Raw genomic sequence first — 22,154 nt, 5'->3', positions numbered from 1 at the left:
ATACAAATGACCAGAAGATTAAGCCCAAACAAGGGACCCTGCAGGAATATATGAAGAAAATTAAAAATAACATACTGTAAGTCTCTCTGACTCTTTCGTCTGTAATGATAGGGCCTATATGCACTATAAGTTTCAAGGCATATTCTAGTGAGGTCATTTCATTGAGTTCATTGGTGAAAAATGTCCTTGTTTTCATTGTCAACGATTGCAGCAGTACTGTTGTTGGTGTGGATATTGTTTATATTATTGTTGTTGTTATAAGGTGACGTAACACAATAATGGACTCTTCATAGTATATATATGATACTCAACTGCATCTGCAGTAAAATGTACAGCCTCCGCGTGTATGGCAAGCCATGTGGGACAAACACTGCATAATATATCCGCGTATTAATTCGAATATATACGCGTATTAATTCGAATATATGTGTTATAGCCTACATGTGTAAAGTTTCGCTTTTTGAAGCGATCTCGCGAGCCCGCCAAAACATTTATCGTTGGCATATGTACACAGCAAGAGCGGAAATGGGTTTTTTTTTCGTGTAACTCTAATTAATCCGTGCATATATTGGATTTAATCCCCATATTTATTTTATTTAATACGTGTATATATTCGAATTAATACGTGTATATATTCGAATCAATACGTGTATATATTCGAATTAATACGTGTATATATTCGAATTAATACGTGTATATATTCGAATTAATACGCGGATATATTTAAGCCATATGATTGGCTAATAATATATACGCTTATATATTCGAATTAATACGCGTATATATATATATTCGAATTAATACGCGGATATATTATGCAGTGTTTGTCCCACATGGCTTGCCATACGCATGTGCACAGTGTAGGGATGCACCGGATCCAAATTTTTGGATCCGGCCGGAACCGGATTTTGCCGGATAGTATACATGAAATCCGGCCGGATTTTATCCGGCCGGAACCGGATTTTTTCATTACACAAAAGAAAATCATTAATAAGAAGTAGAAGTATGAAACAAGGAGCAAATCTAAGGTGAGGTATACGCATATTATAAAAAAGGTGAAATTAAGACCCCATAAATGAGATTAAATATGACTTGAAGTGGTGAAATCTACATTCTTTAATAAAATAACTACAATATAATTGTTGACAAGCTTGATAGAGAATGTAAATTTGTTTGCTGGAAAAATACTGTAACTACCTATGAAGTTTGTTTTAAAATGGGAAGCGACATTTCACAAATCTCATACTTTATACTGAATAAAAAGATTTTTTAATTGTTGTAGTAACACTACTATCAGGATTTAGAATTGTTTTTTATTATTCATTATTGGGTAACAAATTTTTACACTGCAATGTTATCTGTAAAAAAAAGAAGAAAAGCATTGTATCTTTCCAGAAGTGGAAGAAACTTCTTATCTATCTTTTATCTATCCTTTTAAATGGAATTGAATGTTCATTAGAACACTTAATGATTTAGGTTTTTCATGAACTTTTAGGAACTTTCATGGTGACAAGAGATATCTTTTTCTGTGAGAAAATTAGATACTGTTTTTTCTGTGACTGGCACCCCATTTGGTGGAAACTCTTCTAGTCCATTGCTTCATCTATTTATAAAAGTGCCAAGATTACAATTTGCATATTGCCATGACCACAAACAATGAGTAACAATTGACAGCTTTCTAGACAGGAAATGGACTGTAGTGGTCCACAAAAAGATCCATTGTTTTGACTTCTTAAGGTCCTAATGCACATGTTTGGATTTTGGACATTTCATTTCATGCAAGTGTTTCTCTCTGACCATATAAGAGATTGTTTCACACATAAAAATTCAGAGAAAACATGAATGCCAACAATAATGGGAAAGTAAAGATTCAATGGAACAGTATTTTGACTGATAAGTATATGGTCTATTTTAACTGCACAATATTAAACTGATGAAGGCTGCAAGAAATGATTTCACTGCAAACTGTATTTGTTGTGTATAGCTTCATGTTGTATTATAACAGCAGTCGTATTATTTTGGTTGATCTTTAGAAACAGTGGGTCAGACCATTGAGAAAATTAAATTAAACATGTTAAACCTAATTTTTCCTTACTTTGAATGTTTTTATTAATTTTTGGAAATAGTTTACATTGATTTAAGTAAATACCAACACTATTTAAGGCATAATTCAGGCCAGATTTTGAAAAAGATCCGGCCGGATTTTGAAAAATATCCGGCCGGAACCGGAACCGGATAATTTCTCACTATCCGGCCGGATAGTCCGGCCGGACTGGATATCCGGTGCATCCCTAGCACAGTGAATTCGTACAGTCAATGTACAGCCTCCGCGTGTGCACAGTGAATTCGTACAATCAATGTACAGCCTCCGCGTGTGCCAAGTGAATTCGTACAGTCAATGTACAGCCTCCGCGTGTGCACAGTGAATTCGTACAGTCAATGTACAGCCTCCGCGTGTGCACAGTGAATTCGTACAGTCACTGTACAACAGGGTTGTCCAACCTTTTGCAGAGGAGGGCCACATGGAATGATTATGATGAAGGAGGGGTCCGCATGAACCCTACGCTCGATTTTTTGCCCAAAGCCCAAGGCAACAAAATGTGAGCACTGCGCGCGGAGCGCACTGAAATATTATCCTTCCTGATAAAACAGATGAATAAAGTTCAGCCGCCCCCGCCCCCCCCCCCGTCCGCTGAGAGAGTGTTACACAAACTGACCTGTATGCAGTTTTTTGGACCCAGAAGGTTCGAATGATTGATTATGTAGCTTCAAATTGTTATCTATAAATCTGCTCACTAAAATTTTGCACCGTAGAGCATCTCTGGCGGGCCGGACGCAACCCTGCGGCGGGCCGGACTGTGGCCCGCGGGCCGTAGGTTGGACAACCCTGATGTACAACCTCCGCGTGTGCACAGTGAATTCGTACAGTCAATGTACAGCCTCCGCGTGTGCACAGTGAATTCGTACAGTCAATGTACAACCTCCGCGTGTGCACAGTGAATTCGTACAGTCAATGTACAACCTCCGCGTGTGCACAGTGAATTCGTGCAGTAAGTGTACAGCCTCCACGTGTGCACAGTGAATTCGTACAGTTAATGTATAGCCTCTGCTTGTGCACAGTGAATTCATTAGTGATCATATTTGATCGAACGACATGAATTGCGAAAGAAAATGACGCCATGCTTCCCTTTGTTGATTCCATTAGTGTAACATAGCACATGGTACATATTGTCTTTCAATCCAACCCAACTTACAAACATGGTTACGATAAATATGGGGAGCTGGAATCCTTGTAGCTCCCAGTGATCACAGACTGAAAGATATCCTACGTGTGTCGTGTTACCAGTTCAATGCGAGGCTCTGTTCTCGTCTGTTCGTTGCCTTGGGGGAAAACAAATGAGAAGTACCCCTTATCGGGGGGGGGGGCTGTCAGAATATAATTCTATATTCTCTCATTTCCGCCACGCGCACACATATACATAAAGCGATAACTTGAAAAAACGAAGAGTCAAATTAATAACAACAAAAACGATAGAACACAACCACTGTTCGCAAACGATGTGCCTTCTTAAGGAAATGAGGAAGTGCTTTAAAATCACACTTTTCATAACAACCATATTTGCCATATACTTCAGTTTCATGCCTTGTCCTTCAAGTAACACCACGAATAGAGTATGTCTAACAGCCATGGGCCAAAGAAAATAATAACTGCGGGTCAAAATGTTAACATATAGAAACAGTGGGTCAATATACACTCCATAAGTTGAATGTCTCGAGTTTTGATAGAAAGTAGAAATTTATACTACTTGGTGTCACCGTCATCTTAGTTTCTGTGACGTAAAGTATCTTCGAGCATTTTCCTAGTGCAAAGATCTGTCTCGTTCTATAGATGTCTGGAATAATTCAGAGACAGAGAGAAAGAGAACATACGATTCATCCGAACAGAATTTGAATAAAGATTGAATCTTGTATGAATTGAAACAGCTGTATGTACATTAGTACAGCGTGCGCACGGGATTTGGTTCCTACCGTCTATAGCTTATGATCAGCCAGTTACGCTGTATACATATTGAATTATATTCCATATTAGTTGTGGGATAATGGTGGGGATAAGAAAGGGATGGGGGGAATAGTGGGATGTGGAAAGAGTAAAACAAGATCGATGGTGCCATTGGATAAGGTATCGGAACAGAGTATTCGTCGTACAGGCGTATATTATTAATTTTTCGTGTATGTTGTGATGAGTGTAGGCCTATGCTAGATGGGGAATGCTAATAAATTGTACCGACAGTAACTTTGATAGGATCATATATAAAAAACTCAACAAAACGTATGGAAAGAAACAATTACTCGGATTTAAGGGAATAAAGTAGAATGCTTTCTTGAATATTGACTAACTCCACAGCATGTTTATATACTTCGCGAGGGAAGGTGTAAAAGAGAGTTGACTATTAAACCTGTTAAGTAGACCCAAGAGTATAATACAGATTGTAGTACATTGTACTAAACAAGAGGGCCTGCCAGGAGTAAAAGAATGTCTTATTGTCTTTACTGTACAGTTCGGTACTTACTAGAGCTCAAAAATATCCTTATAAGAATTTGGTTTCTTTAATAATACCTTTCCATGGTCATTCAAGAAGATGTTGGTTCGCCATTCCATCTATTTGATCAAATCAGGAAGATGCTTGTAGGCTTTCTTCACCAATCAAGATAATAGCTTGATCTCTTTCGTCCCAAACTACGATTTCATATACGTATACGACATCCAGAAACCATCTCGGCATTGACCGTTTAATCATTGAAATAAGACTTCCAAGAAACTTCTGTGACAAACGCAGACATGAAACTACGAATTCATATTTTATACTGTATTTTGCATATATTCCGAAACAACCTTACGAGAAAATCTGTACCAACATATTTTGCAATATGTATTAGTCTTTATTAGAGTGGGTAAATTGTCTGTTTATCATCTTCGTGCCCTTTAGTAGGGAACTGTGGGGTCACCGGGGTGTTTGTCTCGATTTTTGATATGCCCCGATTCCTCTCTAAATCTCCTCGCGGTTTATTTCCATATTCACAAAGGTTTGTCACTTGTCAGTTGAAAATAGAAATTAGGTTTGCTTCCCAAGTGCCAATGTGATGGTAGTATTCGTCTGTAATACTCATAAAATATTTATGCAAGAAGCAAGAATGGTATCGTTCATTTTACTTTAGAGGTGTGTTTAAAGAGAAAACTTAGAAACCGAACTAAACCTATCCTTTGAGTTTTGCACATTCCAATATAAAGTAGCTCAGTATGTTTATAGCCTACTAGGTATTGGAATGCCTTGACTGAGCCATTTCATGTGTTTTCCATTGTTTGTTTTAAACAGGGTATGTTCCTGTTTAATAACGCTGCTTTTTGGTTTAAAAACCGGCCTCTTGCTTTCATCTTCTTTCTATCACGTTCTTCAAATTTGACACAAATAAAGCACGCAGTATCGGAAATGCCCATAGGATAAAACCGGAAATGCCCATAGGATAAAAAACTGAAGAACAAGACGAGGAGGGTGTGCTTTTTAAGATCTAAATATTTTCACGATCCTTCGATGTTGATCGTTTTTTCTCGTCGCTTTTCTCAACAGAAAAGACGATTCCATCGACGAAGAACTAATCAGCCAGCTCGATAATTTCCTGGAGCAGAAATTAGCAGATGAGGAACAGTATTCATCCGATTTGAATAACCCGGTGGATGTGTTTAACTGCGTCTGGAAACAGGTGAGAACTATGATCTATGGGACGCCGAACTGAACATTTGCACTGAATCGTGCGGCATGGCGTTATTGTTAATCATCTCACGTCTCATTGCATAATATGGTAATGTGATACGCAACAGCCAATAGAACGTCAGCATTGACGTTTCAGCGATAGTTAAGAGCTCTATATGAATCTGTTCTGAGGACAAACAGAACTTTAAGGCGTTTTATTAGATACACTCGATAGACTGCAGCATATCTTGTACATCGTAGAACAATATTATATGGACATTGCGCCCACCCCCCTCCCCCCATCTTTCCTAACCATCCTTTCATTCCGAAATGGATGTAGAAATAACTCTAAAACATTGCTAATTTGAAGGATTTTTATTTTCAAATGCAGCAAAATGCTCGACTTCTTTTTATATTCTTGCTATCTAAAACACCAAATGTGATTAAAATGGCTCGTGTTTGACGATTAAGCGAAGAAATGATAATTGCAAAATCTTGTCAAAATGTTAAATTGTTGCGTGTAGTAATTAATGTTAACCAGATTTCATCTTGGAGATATGTTTCATTGGTTATTTTTCAAACTCTCCCGCCAGTGCAGCATATATCATAGCCTGCAGCTTTATAGTCCCAATTGTAAGACTGGGTGCGTAATGTAGTAGATTTAAATATTCATATACTGTAGCTATAGTCACCAAGGTCTTTGCTCGCAGCTAAACTAAGTGTAGGACTTCCGAGGTTGAACTAAATTCACTTTACCAAAGGTTGAGTGGGGAAACATGTGCAATTACCCTTAAAAGACGGGCACTTGAATGAAGAGGAACCTCTTCATTTAGGCCATACAAATTATAATATACTTTACCATCAATGAAGCATTTAACCAATTTAAAGATGGGTTATATGTCTACATTGAAGCTATAGTGGCTTTTGAAAGTATTTCCATATATACTGGTATATACTTCTTATACTACGTATAGTAAATATGATTCTCTATGTTACTATAATTGAACAATATATTAGTTTGATACTTATTTGGTAAAATATTTAAACAACATCCATCAGTATCGCGTGAACATTTCTGGAACTTTCGAAATACTCGTAACCGGGAAGCTGCTATTTAGCTAGACAGCTTCCATAGGTCAAGCACACAGACCAAGTACCTCCTCAAAAACAACTAAAACTAAAACGTGAAAAGGGTATTTCTTCTAAAAAAGTTGAACTTTGTTGGGGAGTTCTTTCTCCTATAGTCACGGGAGATAACCCATCAAACTTTTCGTTCACTGTGGATTTTCGACAAAGTCTATAGTTGTATACTTTCTCTCAGTCGCACAATAGGTATTAACTGGCCTTCCAGGAATACCATATCCCATTCGTAACGTTGGCATTTCTGTTATAATAGACTCCTTGTGAAGTATGAAACAGGATCCTCTATGAATGTTGTAGACTGCAAAGGTCATAAACAGATTTTCGTTTTTGGCCTCGGGTACTCCTGATTTATTTTCTCACCTTTTAGAATTGCTTTGCCCTTTTTTGTCAATACTCTCTCTCATATTTGCTTAGCAATCTTTAGTTAAGCTTTATATGATGGTATGGCCGGCCGTTTGTAACTATAAACAGAGTATTGTTGCCGGTCTTTATTCACACATGTAATTGTATTGTTAAGTCTAATTGACCAGAATGGGATATATTTGTCCTTTGATGAAGGTGTTTGCGTTTGACAGCTCTGTCAATCGTTATGTCATTCTAGGTCATATTTTTGCATTCTTTCTCTATTTGTGGCTAATGCTAGACCACAGGTGTAGAATTCCGCAACCGTTATCCCCTGATTGTATCTGTACGGCATTGCTATATGACGAAATATTGACCATAGAAACCTAGAAAACTACCACCCTTGTACCATCACTTTCAAGTTAGATTTTAGGTAACAAAGCTCTTTCATTTTTTTATAACGTGGTCTCTCATTTATAATCCAAAAATCAGTGTATTACTGATTTAATGGCGGCGTTTTGAAGGTGTGGTAAGGAGTGCATACAGACGTTTCGAGGGTATAGGATTGTAAATGTTACCCATTACAAATATTACTGTAACACTGCAGTTCGTTATAGTTTAAACTTGTTCATTGTCTTTCAAAAAAAGGAGCAAATGTTTCTGAATAACATTGTCCATGGTGACGTCATCGGGGAGTGGATAGGTCTTGGGAAGGATTGGGTACTTGCGGGAAGGGAAATGGTAGAGGTAATGTCGAATTGATAAACGGATTTCAGTATTTGCAATCTCAGTTCTTTATACTCACGCAGTTAGACTATTTTAGATTTTTTCTTCTCGGTCAAAAAAGGTAAAAACCGTGGTTGTGAGAGGAGTTTGTGAAACACAAACCACTGCTTTACTGGCATTTGCGTGGTATATAATGGAACTAATTTAATGACACATAAAATGTGATAGATATGCCAAAATGACCACAAAGGGTCGAAAGAAAAACAGGGAAGGAACAATATCTCTTAGTACGGTATTGATAATGTTGTAGCAATCATTGATTTCATTAGTTTTTCATACATAAACTGAGCAAAACAATTCTCAATTAAATTTGGTATCATTAAGTGATGCATTCTTCTGCTGTAACTTTAATGTCCCTTTAGCACACTTTTCATCAATGTAAATTTCAGTTAAAAGTAAACCGCGGTAGTAGCACAAGTCCAAACAACATGTGTACCCCATTGGATTAAAGAAAGCAGCTCAGTGCAACAGAAACTGCGTGGAACCCACTGTTTTGTTGTTTTATCTGACCCGCAAATATTGTAACTTCCTTTCCTACCAAGTTGGGTTTAGATTCGTTATCATTTCCTTCGTTCTATTGTGACCGCTCTTAAAAAATAGGGAGTTCCCTGATTCAAGCATATATACGTAGCTGCAAACTTTAACCACAGGAAGTCTACCAGCAAATAATAGAGGCGAATTTCAAGTAAATAATTTGTATTAACCGTTTGTTCAGTCGAAGCCGTAAACCCTTGCATGAAGGTTATGTATTTGCGCAACAAAGGTTTGCGTGGTTAGCTGCTCAATGAAGAACAGGTGCGGACAGTATCTCCATGGTACTGTGCAAGGTTCCTCGTGTCTCGCAGAACACGCAGAACTTCTGAGCAACATCTCTTGTAATGTAACCCACCCGGGACCCTGGACAGGTTTGAAATGAGATGGGTAGAGTGGGTGTGGGGGAATCTGACTTGCATTCAGTGACGTTGCCCGTTTGATAATCACTGTTGTAAATGTCCATTTGTCCCGGTGTCAGGGGTTTTATTTCTATGAGAGAATCAATAATGAATACGTCACTGCTGGAACTATTCGATTCCGGCGATAACGAGCCCATTGACTCGATGATTTTACCGTGGTCTCATTAATATATCTGTTGCCACAATGATGATTTGTTAGAAATTCAATGTTATTTGCGATGGAAGGGGACAGAGTGTTAGTCAACATTGATATAAAAAAAAATTCAATTTAAGGTTGCGTATTATGTTTCCCTAAGCATCATGCATTTTTTTCAAAGTAATCCTGTTTATTTATTTAACAGATTTGTGAAACTCCATTCGCCGCAACTTTCTTAGCGATACTTCAGCATCTGCTTGTGATCGATCCGAAGGACCCCCTCAGTGACGTCATTTGGAAGACAAGTGAAAAACTCGTGCACCAGTGCGTCCTCATAGAGAGACGGGATACCGTTGAGCGTTTGATGCTATTAGGAGATCGAGAATTGTCAAAAAGTCTTGCCGCATCAAGTCGGACAGGGTTGTCAAGTCGGACAGGGTTGTCAAGGTCACACAGTTTAAACGAGCATCGTAGCTCAGAACAAAATGGCGCTGAACCTCGTTCTCGTCGTCGCAGAGCCTCCAGAGTTAACAGTCTCAAATTGAAAAAGAATCCAACAGCGTTGCAGATGAGCCATGGAGGTGATACAGTAAAGAACAATGAAGGTGCAATAAACAATAACAATAATAACATGGGAGCTACTGACGCACAACAACATGTTCCTGAGACTACTATGACGTCACATTCAGCACTGTCTACTGGTCCAATACCCGTGGATGAAAACGATGAAAATCATGACATACCAACCACTTCTAAACCTGCAGCAAATTCTACTCCAGTACTAACACCTTCAGTGCCAGCATCTTTGCCTCCACCTTCGTTACCCGGACCTGCGAGTTTAAATGGACCGATTCCTCTACCATTAGCAGGCATACCACCACCCCCACCACCACCCCCACCACCACCTCCTCCCCCCGGGTCAGGTCCTCCTCCACCTCCTCCACCCCCTCCTCTCCCAGGTGGTCCACCTCCTCCCCCTCCTGCGCCAGGCATGCCACCGCCACCAGGGGTGACGAAACCAGCATTCGGTGATTCGGCAGCAATTCCAAAAGTAAAACCAAAGTCGCGAATGAAGACGTTAAATTGGAGCAAACTTTCCGCGCAGAAGGTAATGCAGAACAGAGATAACATCTGGAGTAAAGTACATCAGGTAAGTCCAAGTCATTTTGGACATGAAACAAGAGTTCAGTAAAACTGACAATATTCTATATGATATGTGGCAGATTTAACATAATAAATGTTGCCAATGTTCCTTAATAGCATATACTTATGTAATTGAGGAATTTCAGACTTTCAGAGCACCTTCGTACTGTATGCTTTGCCTTTTTCGCGAATGTAAACGTCAAATGACCAACCACATATGATGATCATCTGAGAGAATCTACAAAAATGCTGCTTAGTGCTGTCGTACGCATGGATGTAGGCTACCTCTTACTAGTAATACATTTTAAGTGAACCTTTTGGCGTTCCATAAACAAATATACATATTTTGATGGATAATTATTTTCCTAGGTACACACAGGAAATCTTGAGAGCGGCGGTGGTTGTCAACAAGGTTGCTTATCCATCGATCTGTTATTTTACTTCTTTATATAAACTATTATGAGGTTTAGAACATGCGGTACTAGAAGGGGAACTTGAAAGCAGTGTATACGTTGTAGATATCAAAGGACACAGTACTAATATTATTACTTTGATTACTTTATTAATAGGCGTACAATTCCATAACCGTTTGAGGAATCTTTCACACCGTCTAAATTCTAACCATCTTTATAACACCTCATTCGAACGCGGTCATTTTTGTTCGTATTTTGAGATTGATCCATGGAAGAAACATCGTCTATCTACTCCCTCCACTCGCCCCACTCCCTTCCCCACCCCACCAAAACGACGTTTATGTGCATTGTGCACGTTACATACATCATAAGCATATTAGTCTTGTTTTGCTTGCACGCATGTAACTATCCACTGATCTGTTATCGATAACAGCTCCCTGCTGTATCAACGTACCTGCTCTATACAGACGTATTTCTATTGCATACCTTAATGTTCTTCAATAATTTATGTCGCGTTGTGTAATCCGTCCTTGAGGAAGCTTTCAACAGTTCGTCTGTCTTGAATTTGTCTGTCACTATGAGCTCAAGCCAGTTAATAACACATTTACAAATCTAAAACAGTGACATGCGTAGGTTCATGTTTTATTTATAACTTTCTGTTTACCTATAGGAATAATAACCGGCTGCCTTCGTATGTGAATCTCGTTTGGTATATTTTTTCCAACTGCTTTGTCAGATTGCACTGTGATTACAAAAATAAAATGTTTGAATAATATATTACTGTGACCAATAAGGTCATGATCGTTAACGTTTAACCATTACTTACTATAAACACTGTATAATTTGTTTCTAACAACTTAATTCTTTTAGTACGGTGTGACTTAGCATGAACCGAGAGGGTCTCGATTTCTCTTACACAATAACTCAGGATTTAGGCCTGAGCCAAGAATTTCCACCGATAATTCAAATGATAAAATATTATTCAAAATCTTTTCAAAGGTGGTACGGGAATGGATAAGGATGGGATTGAGGGAGAAATGTTAAGTCCGCAATACGCCTCGTTTTTGTCATTCTATTCATTGACCGTGTTAGTCTGTATTGACAACGGCATATTTTAGTAAAATAATATCTCTTGTGAAAGACATGAGACTAGAACTTTATACATGGGATGGGCTAAATAATGGTCGCTTCTAAGCCGATTCGAAAACGGAAATCAGACCGAAGAATATACATACATGTCATTTCCGGAAGGCATTTCTGTTTATCTAATTCTCCAATGTTGACGGTCTGTTAACAAGTACAACCATGGAGGTGAAACAGATCGTGTGACGTTACCTTACAGTGTTGCCATGACTCAGCTCAAATACTATTCCGCGTCATGTACCATTCCCAGCCTATATGCGTGCTATGGTGCTGCATCATCCCGTACACATTGTGTTGTTCTGTCCTCACTTCATATAGCATGCAACTATCGTGTGGTAATACTGTCAAATAAGGGGGGGGGGGGTGGAAGATATGGATGCCAATAATTTCAGAAGCATAGTTCAACAAAACTCAACAAAAGTCTGACTCCTACCTCCCCTCCGCTTCGCTAGCCGATCTCAAACCTATTCGAGATCACTAAGAAAGAAAAAGAAAGAGAGATAATACTCTCCTAGCCTACATTTGTCAATCATGAGTGACTTTATCAAAAAATATCCAAAAGATTCTACCGACGGTCGTTATTTCTTAACTAAATGTAAAAGTTAGCATACTGTGGCACAATGCATGTGATAGCCTACATGTGACACTTCCAGATGAAATGGAGATGGTGGGGTATCGGTGGAGAGGAATGGAACAGTGATGGTGGTACGACGGAAAGTGTTTAATTCAAGTAGAATGGAGTCAATGGACCAACTACTTTGCATTGATAAATTTAAAAGCGTCCCTTACCCCCGACCCATGCTGTATACTATAGTAGTCAGTGCTAACCACCAGCTGTATGGAAACATATATATATATATAAATACATACACACACACACATATATATATATATATATATATATATATATATATATATATATATATACGATAATTCGTAGGCAGCATTTTTATTTCTCCTTTAACGAATCTGTTCGAAAAAATGTATGGGATGTGAAACGCAAATAAGTCAAACACATACTGTAGTTACTTGATGATGAAACACAATCCCTTTGTCAATCACACAACAAATAAGGGTGACGAATCACCCATAGCAACCATCTGCGCACGTGATACAGCTGCCTCATGTCAGGGTTTCATTGGAGAAGCTTCAAGTTAATGCTCTTCTATAGTATAGCATAAAACTTCATTTCACGCTTTGGTCATTTCGTCGTAGTCCTAGCGCGGTTTTAAAGAAATGTCACGTGACTGGAACATCCGTTACTATTGGTTTCCGTGTTTGATGATTAGTTATTCCGACACCATTCAGACTGACACATTGACACAAAGTAAGAAAACCTCTTCAAACCATGTTCATGTTTGTCTGAAAGACTAACCAATGACGGACCTCGAGCAGTTATTCGCTCTTTGGAGAACACTGCGGTGCCACATTAGAGCAAAGCACTAAGTTATTCATACTCAAAAGTTAACGTCAGTCACTTAGTGTATGCATGGAGCTATAGCTCCATGGTTTGTGTAAGCATGGAAGTTCCATATTGTTAGCAACTGCAATTGTTACCTGTACGGAAAATACCATGAGACGAATATACAGTACCAAGTTGAACATAACTGTGTCCTCCACTGAGTGGCTAGGGTGCTTGCATGATGTTGATACAGAAGGCGTCGAGAATGGATGGATACTAAAACAATAAACACAGCCTAATTATGCTTTACCTATCTATGTATTACCTATCTATGTATTAAATCCGCTTCAAGATATCCTGACATTCTTACTATTCCTCCGCCATGCATTCCGCTTCTGCATCGAAACCACAGCAAATTATTGACATTTTAAGCGGACGCTTGTTAGCTTAATCTCTCTACAATAACCTTTACTTAGCTATATATTTATATTTTACTAAATACAAATACAAATGCTTTTAAAAACCTTCTTCGACTGTATAACCAATACGGTCCGAAATGAATGATGTTTTCATTCATCGTTTGAAAAAAAAACTCACTAAGAATTCGAACTTTTGCTGAAGGACTGTTAATTACATACCCTTGACCGGCGACGATGGGACTTTCTTAGACGAGTCTTATTCTAGCTAACCCGGTGTCATTTTAGCAAGAGATCAATATCATGACCATCTGACTCTATGATCGTAGAGTTGGTACTTTATATTATTGATTGAGATGTTGGCTGGCCAAAGTCATTTATATGTTCGTAATTTTTGGGAGTCAATGAAGGCTGAGGGTTGTCGGAGTGGAAGTGGGGGAGAGTGGTCATATACGTCATTCGTAAAAAATTGTAGACAGTGTTGAACTCGAAAGAAGTCCAGACAAAAACAGGTTTACATTAACAACGCATAATGAGCTTACATGATTTGCTGGTTTGTTCTTTTAACACTTTAACAGGTTAAAGCAGCATTTTGCGTCCTTTTCTATGATTTTCTCAACCTCACTGACCCACTATGCCATAACGACATACATAACTAGCTTATCTATTTAAATCGTACTTCAAATGGTGGCATCAAAGTCGAAAAATTTGCAACTTTCAACTTTGTTTTTCTCCAAGATATTATCCGTTGGGATCCCAATAAACCTCGCCCACAATATGAATATTTTAACACTACAACGTCATTGACCAATACGTAATACAACACCATTCTTGAGTTGTGTACAGTCTATATGCAGTTGTACCAAGGAGTTCCATAACAACTCCCTGGTTGTACCAACGCAAAGTCTTGAATCTATTTTTAGCAACGGCTCATAACTAAACCTGCATCTCTGATTGGTTGAATTCAAACTAGTGGGTTTGGGGGAACTGTATGCGATTAATTTAAATGTGGAATTTGTCGTGGACACTTTTCTCATTATCTGCAAATATCCTTAATTACTCGCCAATTAACGTTGTTGGCAGGGAAAAACTTGGCTAATATCTTAATGTGCTGTTTTGTGATCGATATATGTAAAAAACTCGATAGACATGTCAAAAAAGTAGAAAACGGCGACCAAACGCAAAATGCTGCTTTAAGGTGTACCAATAGGGATGAGAAGGGGCAGAGGAGAAAACGAGCAATTTGGAGAAATGACCCGTTTCCCCGCTCCCTTCATCTTATGCTTTTATCTCCCTTTCATCGCAACTTCCTTTCATCTTCCTCTCGCCTTTCTCCAATCATTGCCTCTCCCCCTTACTTCTTTACACTTTCCCCTTACACTAACCTTCCTCACACCTCCCCTCTCTCATAGCTCCCCTCCCTCAAAACTCCCTTACCCTGTACCCCTCACGCTCTTAACCGACGCGGTATTTTAGTCATCATTTTGGTATACACAATGAATGTTCAGCACGACAAAGATCTTTTCATGACTGCAGTGTGATGTCACTTTTAAATGTCAAGAGCCGAGTGAAAGATCGAATACTTATTTGTTATCCAATTCGGTTCAGTCTCGACGAAGATATATACCGACTAAGCTGCATCGACTGTTTCTCTAGATTTCCGTGATTAATGTACACACACATAATGTAGTTTCCTCTACGGATTGCAATTCATCCATGATTCATCTGAAGGCTAATTAAATCTATCTAAAATAACATTCATTGAAACTGAAGTTAAAGGCCACAAAAACGCCGAAAAGAACAATTGTTACATCATTTGAAATGTTAAAAACATCTATAATGGATTAAAAATTGTAATGAGCTACAAAAGTCTCCGATCCATAGGAATGGAGGAATGCTTACTTTTTGAGTAATACCTGAAGAAAACAAGGATTGTCTCTCGTCTGTCTGTTTGTACACTGATATGGAAATATAAATTACATTTGAAGGAGCAGAATCACTTTAACCTAAGTGAGTTCAACTGCCAGCATGTCGCAAAATCATGAGAATTATATGAACATTTCTCGAGTAAAACCTCGGAGAACGCCAGCAATAATTAACCGATGACTTTATCCTGAATCTACATTGAACCAATTTGTATCGTGTTGTCAATTCTCTCTTTCTCAGATTTCAAGTAAATTTGACGCAAACTGGGACGAGATGGAGCAAATGTTTTGTCAACAGAATCTGGCACAGAGCAAACGGAAGCAGGGTAAGAAGGACGAATCCAAAAAGAAGAGGGACTCGCAAGAGGTAAACAACACTTCCATAAACAAATATAAATTTACCAATGACGTCATAGAGGAGCAAACTGTAAATCAATCAAATCAGAAGTTAAATTGCTTACACTTGGCCAATGTGCGTTGGTCAAATTGTCTGTTTTGCGTCAAATTGTTTATACGTAAGATATTCGCTTTGAAGGTTCAATCTTAATAATTTTCTCGATGAGGTTTAAACCATAGATTTGATGTTCAAAACGTTCTTTGGCTGGCCATAAAAAGAGGTGAGATAATTCAAGTGTATGTGACTATTTTTGGGCTTTTTAGCATATTTATGCTAATAAATATGACCTGTAGAGACTGCGTAGTGTGTGGGATAACAGTGTTTCGTTTACTAAACGCGGGAATTAAATGCATTAGCACATGCGTAAATACACGTATCAACTTGTGTGTTGCTTCAGTCAATACAATTATCAAATTAAAGTTTGTAATTTGTCCTTCAAATGTTAATCAATTTACCAAATCGTTGTCCAATTTTAATATTATTTTAGCATTGAACTCAAATTTCACCAGCATAATATTAACAAACGCTGTTTCATATTATGGTCGTCCCACTAATAATCATGGAGAAATACGGAATTCATGTTACCTTAGGTGATACTATGTCCTTCCTTAAACAAGGGAATATGTTTTGAATAACATTTCCCTATTCTAGTAAGCTAAATAAGCTAATTTGCTAACTTAAGAATAAAATGGAAATATTCTATATCACTAATACGTTTTCAATCCAACAGTCTAACCTGATTGGTAAGTTCTAGCTGTAGACCGGAACATTTGAACATATTTATTGGATTTAACATGCCAAATAGATGAGGCAGCCAGCCTGTTGGTTTTAAACCTGGAAATAGTCAACACTTTTCTAATATGTGTCACAGAAAAATCGACATGCTACAATTCTTTCGACTGAGGAAAGATTGAAGTAATTAATGCATAGAAAACTCAGTATTGTAATGATGAATTTTAAACCAAGCTTTAATTTCGAGATAAACTAGGCCAAACACGCATACTCGAAGTGTATTGACTGAGGCAATGATACACGTGATCATATCTTTGGCACGTGGTCTGACACCATTGTTACTAAACAGCTGACTGGTCCCATATCTATTGATTGACTGGCTATTTGACAGAGAACCATACTTTCATGCATTCTCTGAGGAGACCTATTCGCTCATCCTCCACACCATCGTGCATTCTATGCGGAGACCTATTCTCTCATCCTCCATACCGCCGTGCATACTCCGAGGAGACCTATTCGCTCATCCTCCATACCACTATGAGGAGACCTATTCTCTCATCCTCCATACCACTCTGAGGAGACCTATTCTCTCATCCTCCATACCGCCGTGCATACTCTGAGGAGACCTATTCTCTCATCCTCCATACCGCCGTGCATACTCCGAGGAGACCTATTCGCTCATCCTCCATACCACTATGAGGAGACCTATTCTCTCATCCTCCATACCACTATGAGGAGACCTATTCTCTCATCCTCCATACCACTTTGAAGAGACCTATTCCCTCATCCTCCATACCGCCGTGCATACTCTGAGGAGACCTATTCTCTCATCCTCCATACCGCCGTGCATACTCTGAGGAGACCTACAATGTTTTCTAATTGCTGAGTCATACTAGACACACCCGCTTGCAATCTTTCTATCTTCATCTTTACATATTAGTTACCGTTCATATTCGGATTTGCGTGTATAGAGAAATTGTCATTATTAAAGCAAAGACAGACATGTGTCGAATTCCTAGTAAATGCATTGACACGGACGACTCGACATGGGTGTGGTGTTGTGAAGTATTAAACAATGTATCATCATATCAAATTAAAATATAAACCTCTTGAAGAGCTGACTTTTTAATACTTGTTTTGAGTATACCAACATACTGAACGACATTATTATTAGTAATGAACTAGAGCAAGCAATTCGCACGATAAAAGCATATAATGCGGTACCTTTTTGGATATTTTCTATGGAGATATGAGCTGGACTTGCAAACAGACGATACAAAATAAATAGGCTTACAATCGTTTTAATTCCATTCGCTATGCTTGAACGTGTACCATGTCAGTGTAAAAGATAGTTTGTCTGCCTCAGCCTATACATAGACGACAACACCATTATATATTGTATATATACATTTACCAAGTCACGCTATACATATACACGCTAGTCATTTTAATTGCCATTGTGATGATAGTCCACACAATTTACGTTATCGTGCTTTTACGCATGATTGATCCTTAATAAATAATTGGTTGTATTGCGGTTTTCCTTCTCCAAGGTTATTGTAGGTTTCTTGTTTTCGACGACTTATACAAGGGTTAGAATAAAGGACGACTTTAGGTAGAATTATTTAACTGATATGTTTGTTATATTAAAAAAAACGAAAAAACAAAGGGGAACCTTTGAGTAACAGTAGCCTAATGTTTCTATAGCTGTTCAACTTTTCAAGATAATCACCTTTAAAATATGCTTAACCTCTGAAATACTCCGTTAAAGCTACATAATGTTAATCCATTGTTTAATCAATTCTAATAACTCAAACCAAACCATATTCTTTTAACTTCATACAAACAGCAGAGCATCCTTGGCTGACATTTAATACCATTTGTCCTTAATCAATATGAAACATATTATAAAACACACCATTGTCCTAGATAAATATGTAACATATCATAAAACACACCATTGTCCTAGATAAATATGTAACATATTATAAATCATACCATTTGAGGACATTAGAGTCTTTTCCTTTCCCCGTTGACTTTTGTGTTGCGTCTGAGGAACTGACCTAATGTTCTTTGTATTGGACTAATGTGCCATCTGGCTGAGTGCTTTAACATGCCAGGGTCTTTAAGGCTCTTTATAAAAACTCTAACCTCAACCAATAGAGGGCGTTGCTCCGTTTCGTCACGAAATCGAACCAATAGCACTTTCTTTTACTGCGGAGTATTGTTCAAGATAATGAACACCAAACGCTGTTCTTTTTCTCCGGTGGTTTCAATGGATATATTTATCATCTACAATGTCGATGGAAAGGGGGACTGGGGTTGAGATTGGATCAAGTTTGGTTTTCGTAAACAGACTCTATCCTATTTGTCTTCTTAAAAGATATCATGTACATTATCGAGGAGGTGCTGTCTGCACAATCAGGACGTAATAAATCGATCTATCGGTTCTCCCAACCCTCTATATGTTTAACTAAAAACCAACAATAAAAATCATTGCAACGTGTTATATCAAAAGAAGTACATTGGTTGATCATCGATAAAATAATATATAGATGTATAGATGTTTTTATTTTAAAGAAGAATACAATTCTCCTCGTAAATAGATACTTCAGGGTGCGTATCATGCATATATTATCATGAATCGGCCATTAAGGGCTCCTTGTATAAATTGTATTCCATTTATAGCATGATACATTTCAAGCTCTCAAATTAAAATACATTAATTGATTTGTTTCGCCTTAGTTTCTAGTTTATTTCAAGGTATTCGAGATTAAATATACACAATTTTAATCCTTCCATTATTTTTGTTTTTCTCCGCAGTTGAATCTTCTGGATAGCCGGAGAAGCCTCAACGTTTCTATTTTGTTAAATCAGTTTAAAGGTGGAAATGTAGTTACACTTATCCAGGATATGAAGAGCCATGATATTGGTCTTGAAAATCTCAAAAGTCTGTTAAAGGCTTTACCAACAACAGATGAGGTAACTTAAAATAATTTCACTGTTTTATAATGTTTTAATGTTTTTTCTTTGGAACTAAGCTCTTGGTCTTCGTAAACTAAGTTTGATAATTTTACCACTCGATTAGCCTGTGATATCATACTTAAAAGAGAAAGCAAACACGCAATAAACCCAATCCAAAGAAGCACTGAACAAAACATAGGGTATTTCATTTCATTTAAAAAAATGGTATAGCAATATGGCTGATTGTAGTTTTCAATAGACATTGTATATTCATTTGTATGCTAGCACATGCATAAGTAATGCGGGCATTCAAGGTATTATAATGAATCATCACGCCACATAGCCAACAAACCAGCAACTTTTATCACTTGTAATACATTACTTGGTTTGGAAAGTAAATCCAGTTACTGTTATTTTGTAATAAACTTAAACTGTGTTTTGATAAAATTAGACAATTTCTCTAACCACTCTTCAGTGTACTCCTGCTTTATCGAGTGTCCATACAATAGTTACATGTATGGTAGAACAACTATTGTATTTTTGCTTTGCGCCAGTTAACAGTAAAACAAAAAGACCCTGCTAAGAACTATCTATATATCTTAAAGGCCATCAGTACTGGCCCAAGCATCCTTGAAGTCCTCAGTTTGAACAACGAAAGCATTCTCAGACATTAGAAATGAGTTAAAGCAAAATGTTTTGAGAATGTCATATAACACCTTTGAGTTTTGAACATGTAGAACCAATACTCGTCTTTCCAGTCTTTCCAATGGGGTAGGGGTGCAAGGGTGAGTGTCAATGTCAATTCCAATGACAATTCCAATGTCTACATTTATGTATAGGAGAGGAAGTGGTTAGACAATCTGTTTCAGAAGGGCAAACTGATAGTTAAAAACTCACAATAAGTCGCAGCCACACAGTGGAATGTTACTATGGATTGGTAATTAGCACTTTATATAAAGCCGTGGTCGATAACACGTAATCTTTTCAACTCTTTTGGTTTGTTTTGGTCAAAGGGTCAACTTAATTCGTGTCTATAAACACGATATTGTTCGCAAAGATGAACATATAAAGAAACAGAAACATGGTGTTGCTGCGTCAGGATGATAAAGTATATATATGAAGAAAGCCGGAGAGCTTGAGCCGTGACCCCCCCCCCCCCAACATTACATTTATTTTCCTTTTGTTTTATCATATACTTCATGAATAGATCGACGCCTTACAGTCATTTGATGGTGACAAGGACAAGCTTGGTCAAGCGGAGAGATTTTATCTTCAACTTATTCAAATACCAGAGTAAGTTTAAGCCTCATCCTTGAGGGATGATATCCCATAGATATTCATCCTTCTGACATTTTCTAAAATAATTTGTAGCTAGTATCCTTTAACAAAACTGACATTTTACTTACTATTAATAACAGTTGGCTCATTTCGAATGGATTGCTCCCCATGCATCCGGACATCAAACCACATGGGGTATTTTGAGGGAAGAAATTGATTAACTTCGTTTTTGCGTCTCCTCTGTTATTTTTGTGTTCGGTCAATTTTGACGATCGTTGTGTTATCTTGGTAGAAAATATGGTATGCTTGGAGAAGCTTTAGCTATTGAAATCAATAATGTTGTTTTAACATTTTCTACTTCATTCGCGAAGAAGCTGACAAGGTAATCTCCACTATTTCACGACGATTTGTTTCTTTCAAGGATAGATCCTGCTGAAGATTCTCTTCAAATTATGTTAAAGGAACATTACGTTTCACCAGATGTTATTTAAGATTGAATCGAACAGCAGTCATGATTCGCAGTGTGTCTTGAATGGAAACAAAAGTGACATTTTAAAAATGCGGTTCGATATTAAAATCCCTTGATAATATACGTCATTTATTAGGCTGCATGGTAAAGTTTCAATTCAAAGTGAAAATATGAAATGTCATTACTACTAGATATATCGAATAATTTCCGAAATTAATGCAGTCAATTTTTATCCGAAACAAGTTTTTCTCTTTTAATTATATGTAGTTTTATCATTCAACCACATGCGGATACGTCAATCTATACTTCGATTTGAATTAATGTTTATTATATAGTTGGTAACATGCTTAGTGTACAACATCTTGGCATGTCAAATTCCTAAACTTGCAAAGGTTAACCCATATTCCACTTGCCATCAGTTCACTTGCCATCTTGCCATTCCACTTGCCATGCCACATTCCACTTGCCATCAGTTAAATAACTAATGCAAAGTATGATATCCTTCAAGAACCTTAAAATAAATTAAAGATAAGCTTTTTCAGCTAATTGTATAATCACAACTCCTTTTCGATTCTAGTATGCAAATTGGGATATATGCTAAGATACATATGTCAATGAATTATTTTTATACAAGTCTAATAACCTATAGTTATATAGTTTGTGCTTATGTATTTGCTTTTGCCGGAGACGTTGCCAGCTCAACCAGTTAATTAATTCGCACAGATATTAATATCAAGGTCCTCGCCTCAATTGAAATATAAT

At 37.6% G+C, this 22,154-nt stretch overlaps 1 protein-coding gene across 1 annotated transcript in view; it reads left to right on the top strand.

The window, feature by feature from the left end:
• Positions 1-22,154, top strand: part of LOC139980109 (uncharacterized) — a 134,376-nt gene that overhangs the window by 96,658 nt on the left and 15,564 nt on the right. Inside the window, exons 6-10 of the mRNA XM_071991495.1 lie at positions 5,628-5,760; positions 9,316-10,260; positions 15,794-15,919; positions 19,505-19,663; positions 20,853-20,938. Coding sequence (XP_071847596.1) covers positions 5,628-5,760; positions 9,316-10,260; positions 15,794-15,919; positions 19,505-19,663; positions 20,853-20,938 — 1,449 coding nt within the window. The remainder of the gene's footprint in view (positions 1-5,627; positions 5,761-9,315; positions 10,261-15,793; positions 15,920-19,504; positions 19,664-20,852; positions 20,939-22,154) is intronic.

This window comes from Apostichopus japonicus, chromosome 14 (assembly GCF_037975245.1).
Source record: "Apostichopus japonicus isolate 1M-3 chromosome 14, ASM3797524v1, whole genome shotgun sequence".
Taxonomy (NCBI): domain Eukaryota; kingdom Metazoa; phylum Echinodermata; class Holothuroidea; order Aspidochirotida; family Stichopodidae; genus Apostichopus; species Apostichopus japonicus.
This window is presented reverse-complemented; position numbering and strand designations above follow the sequence as displayed.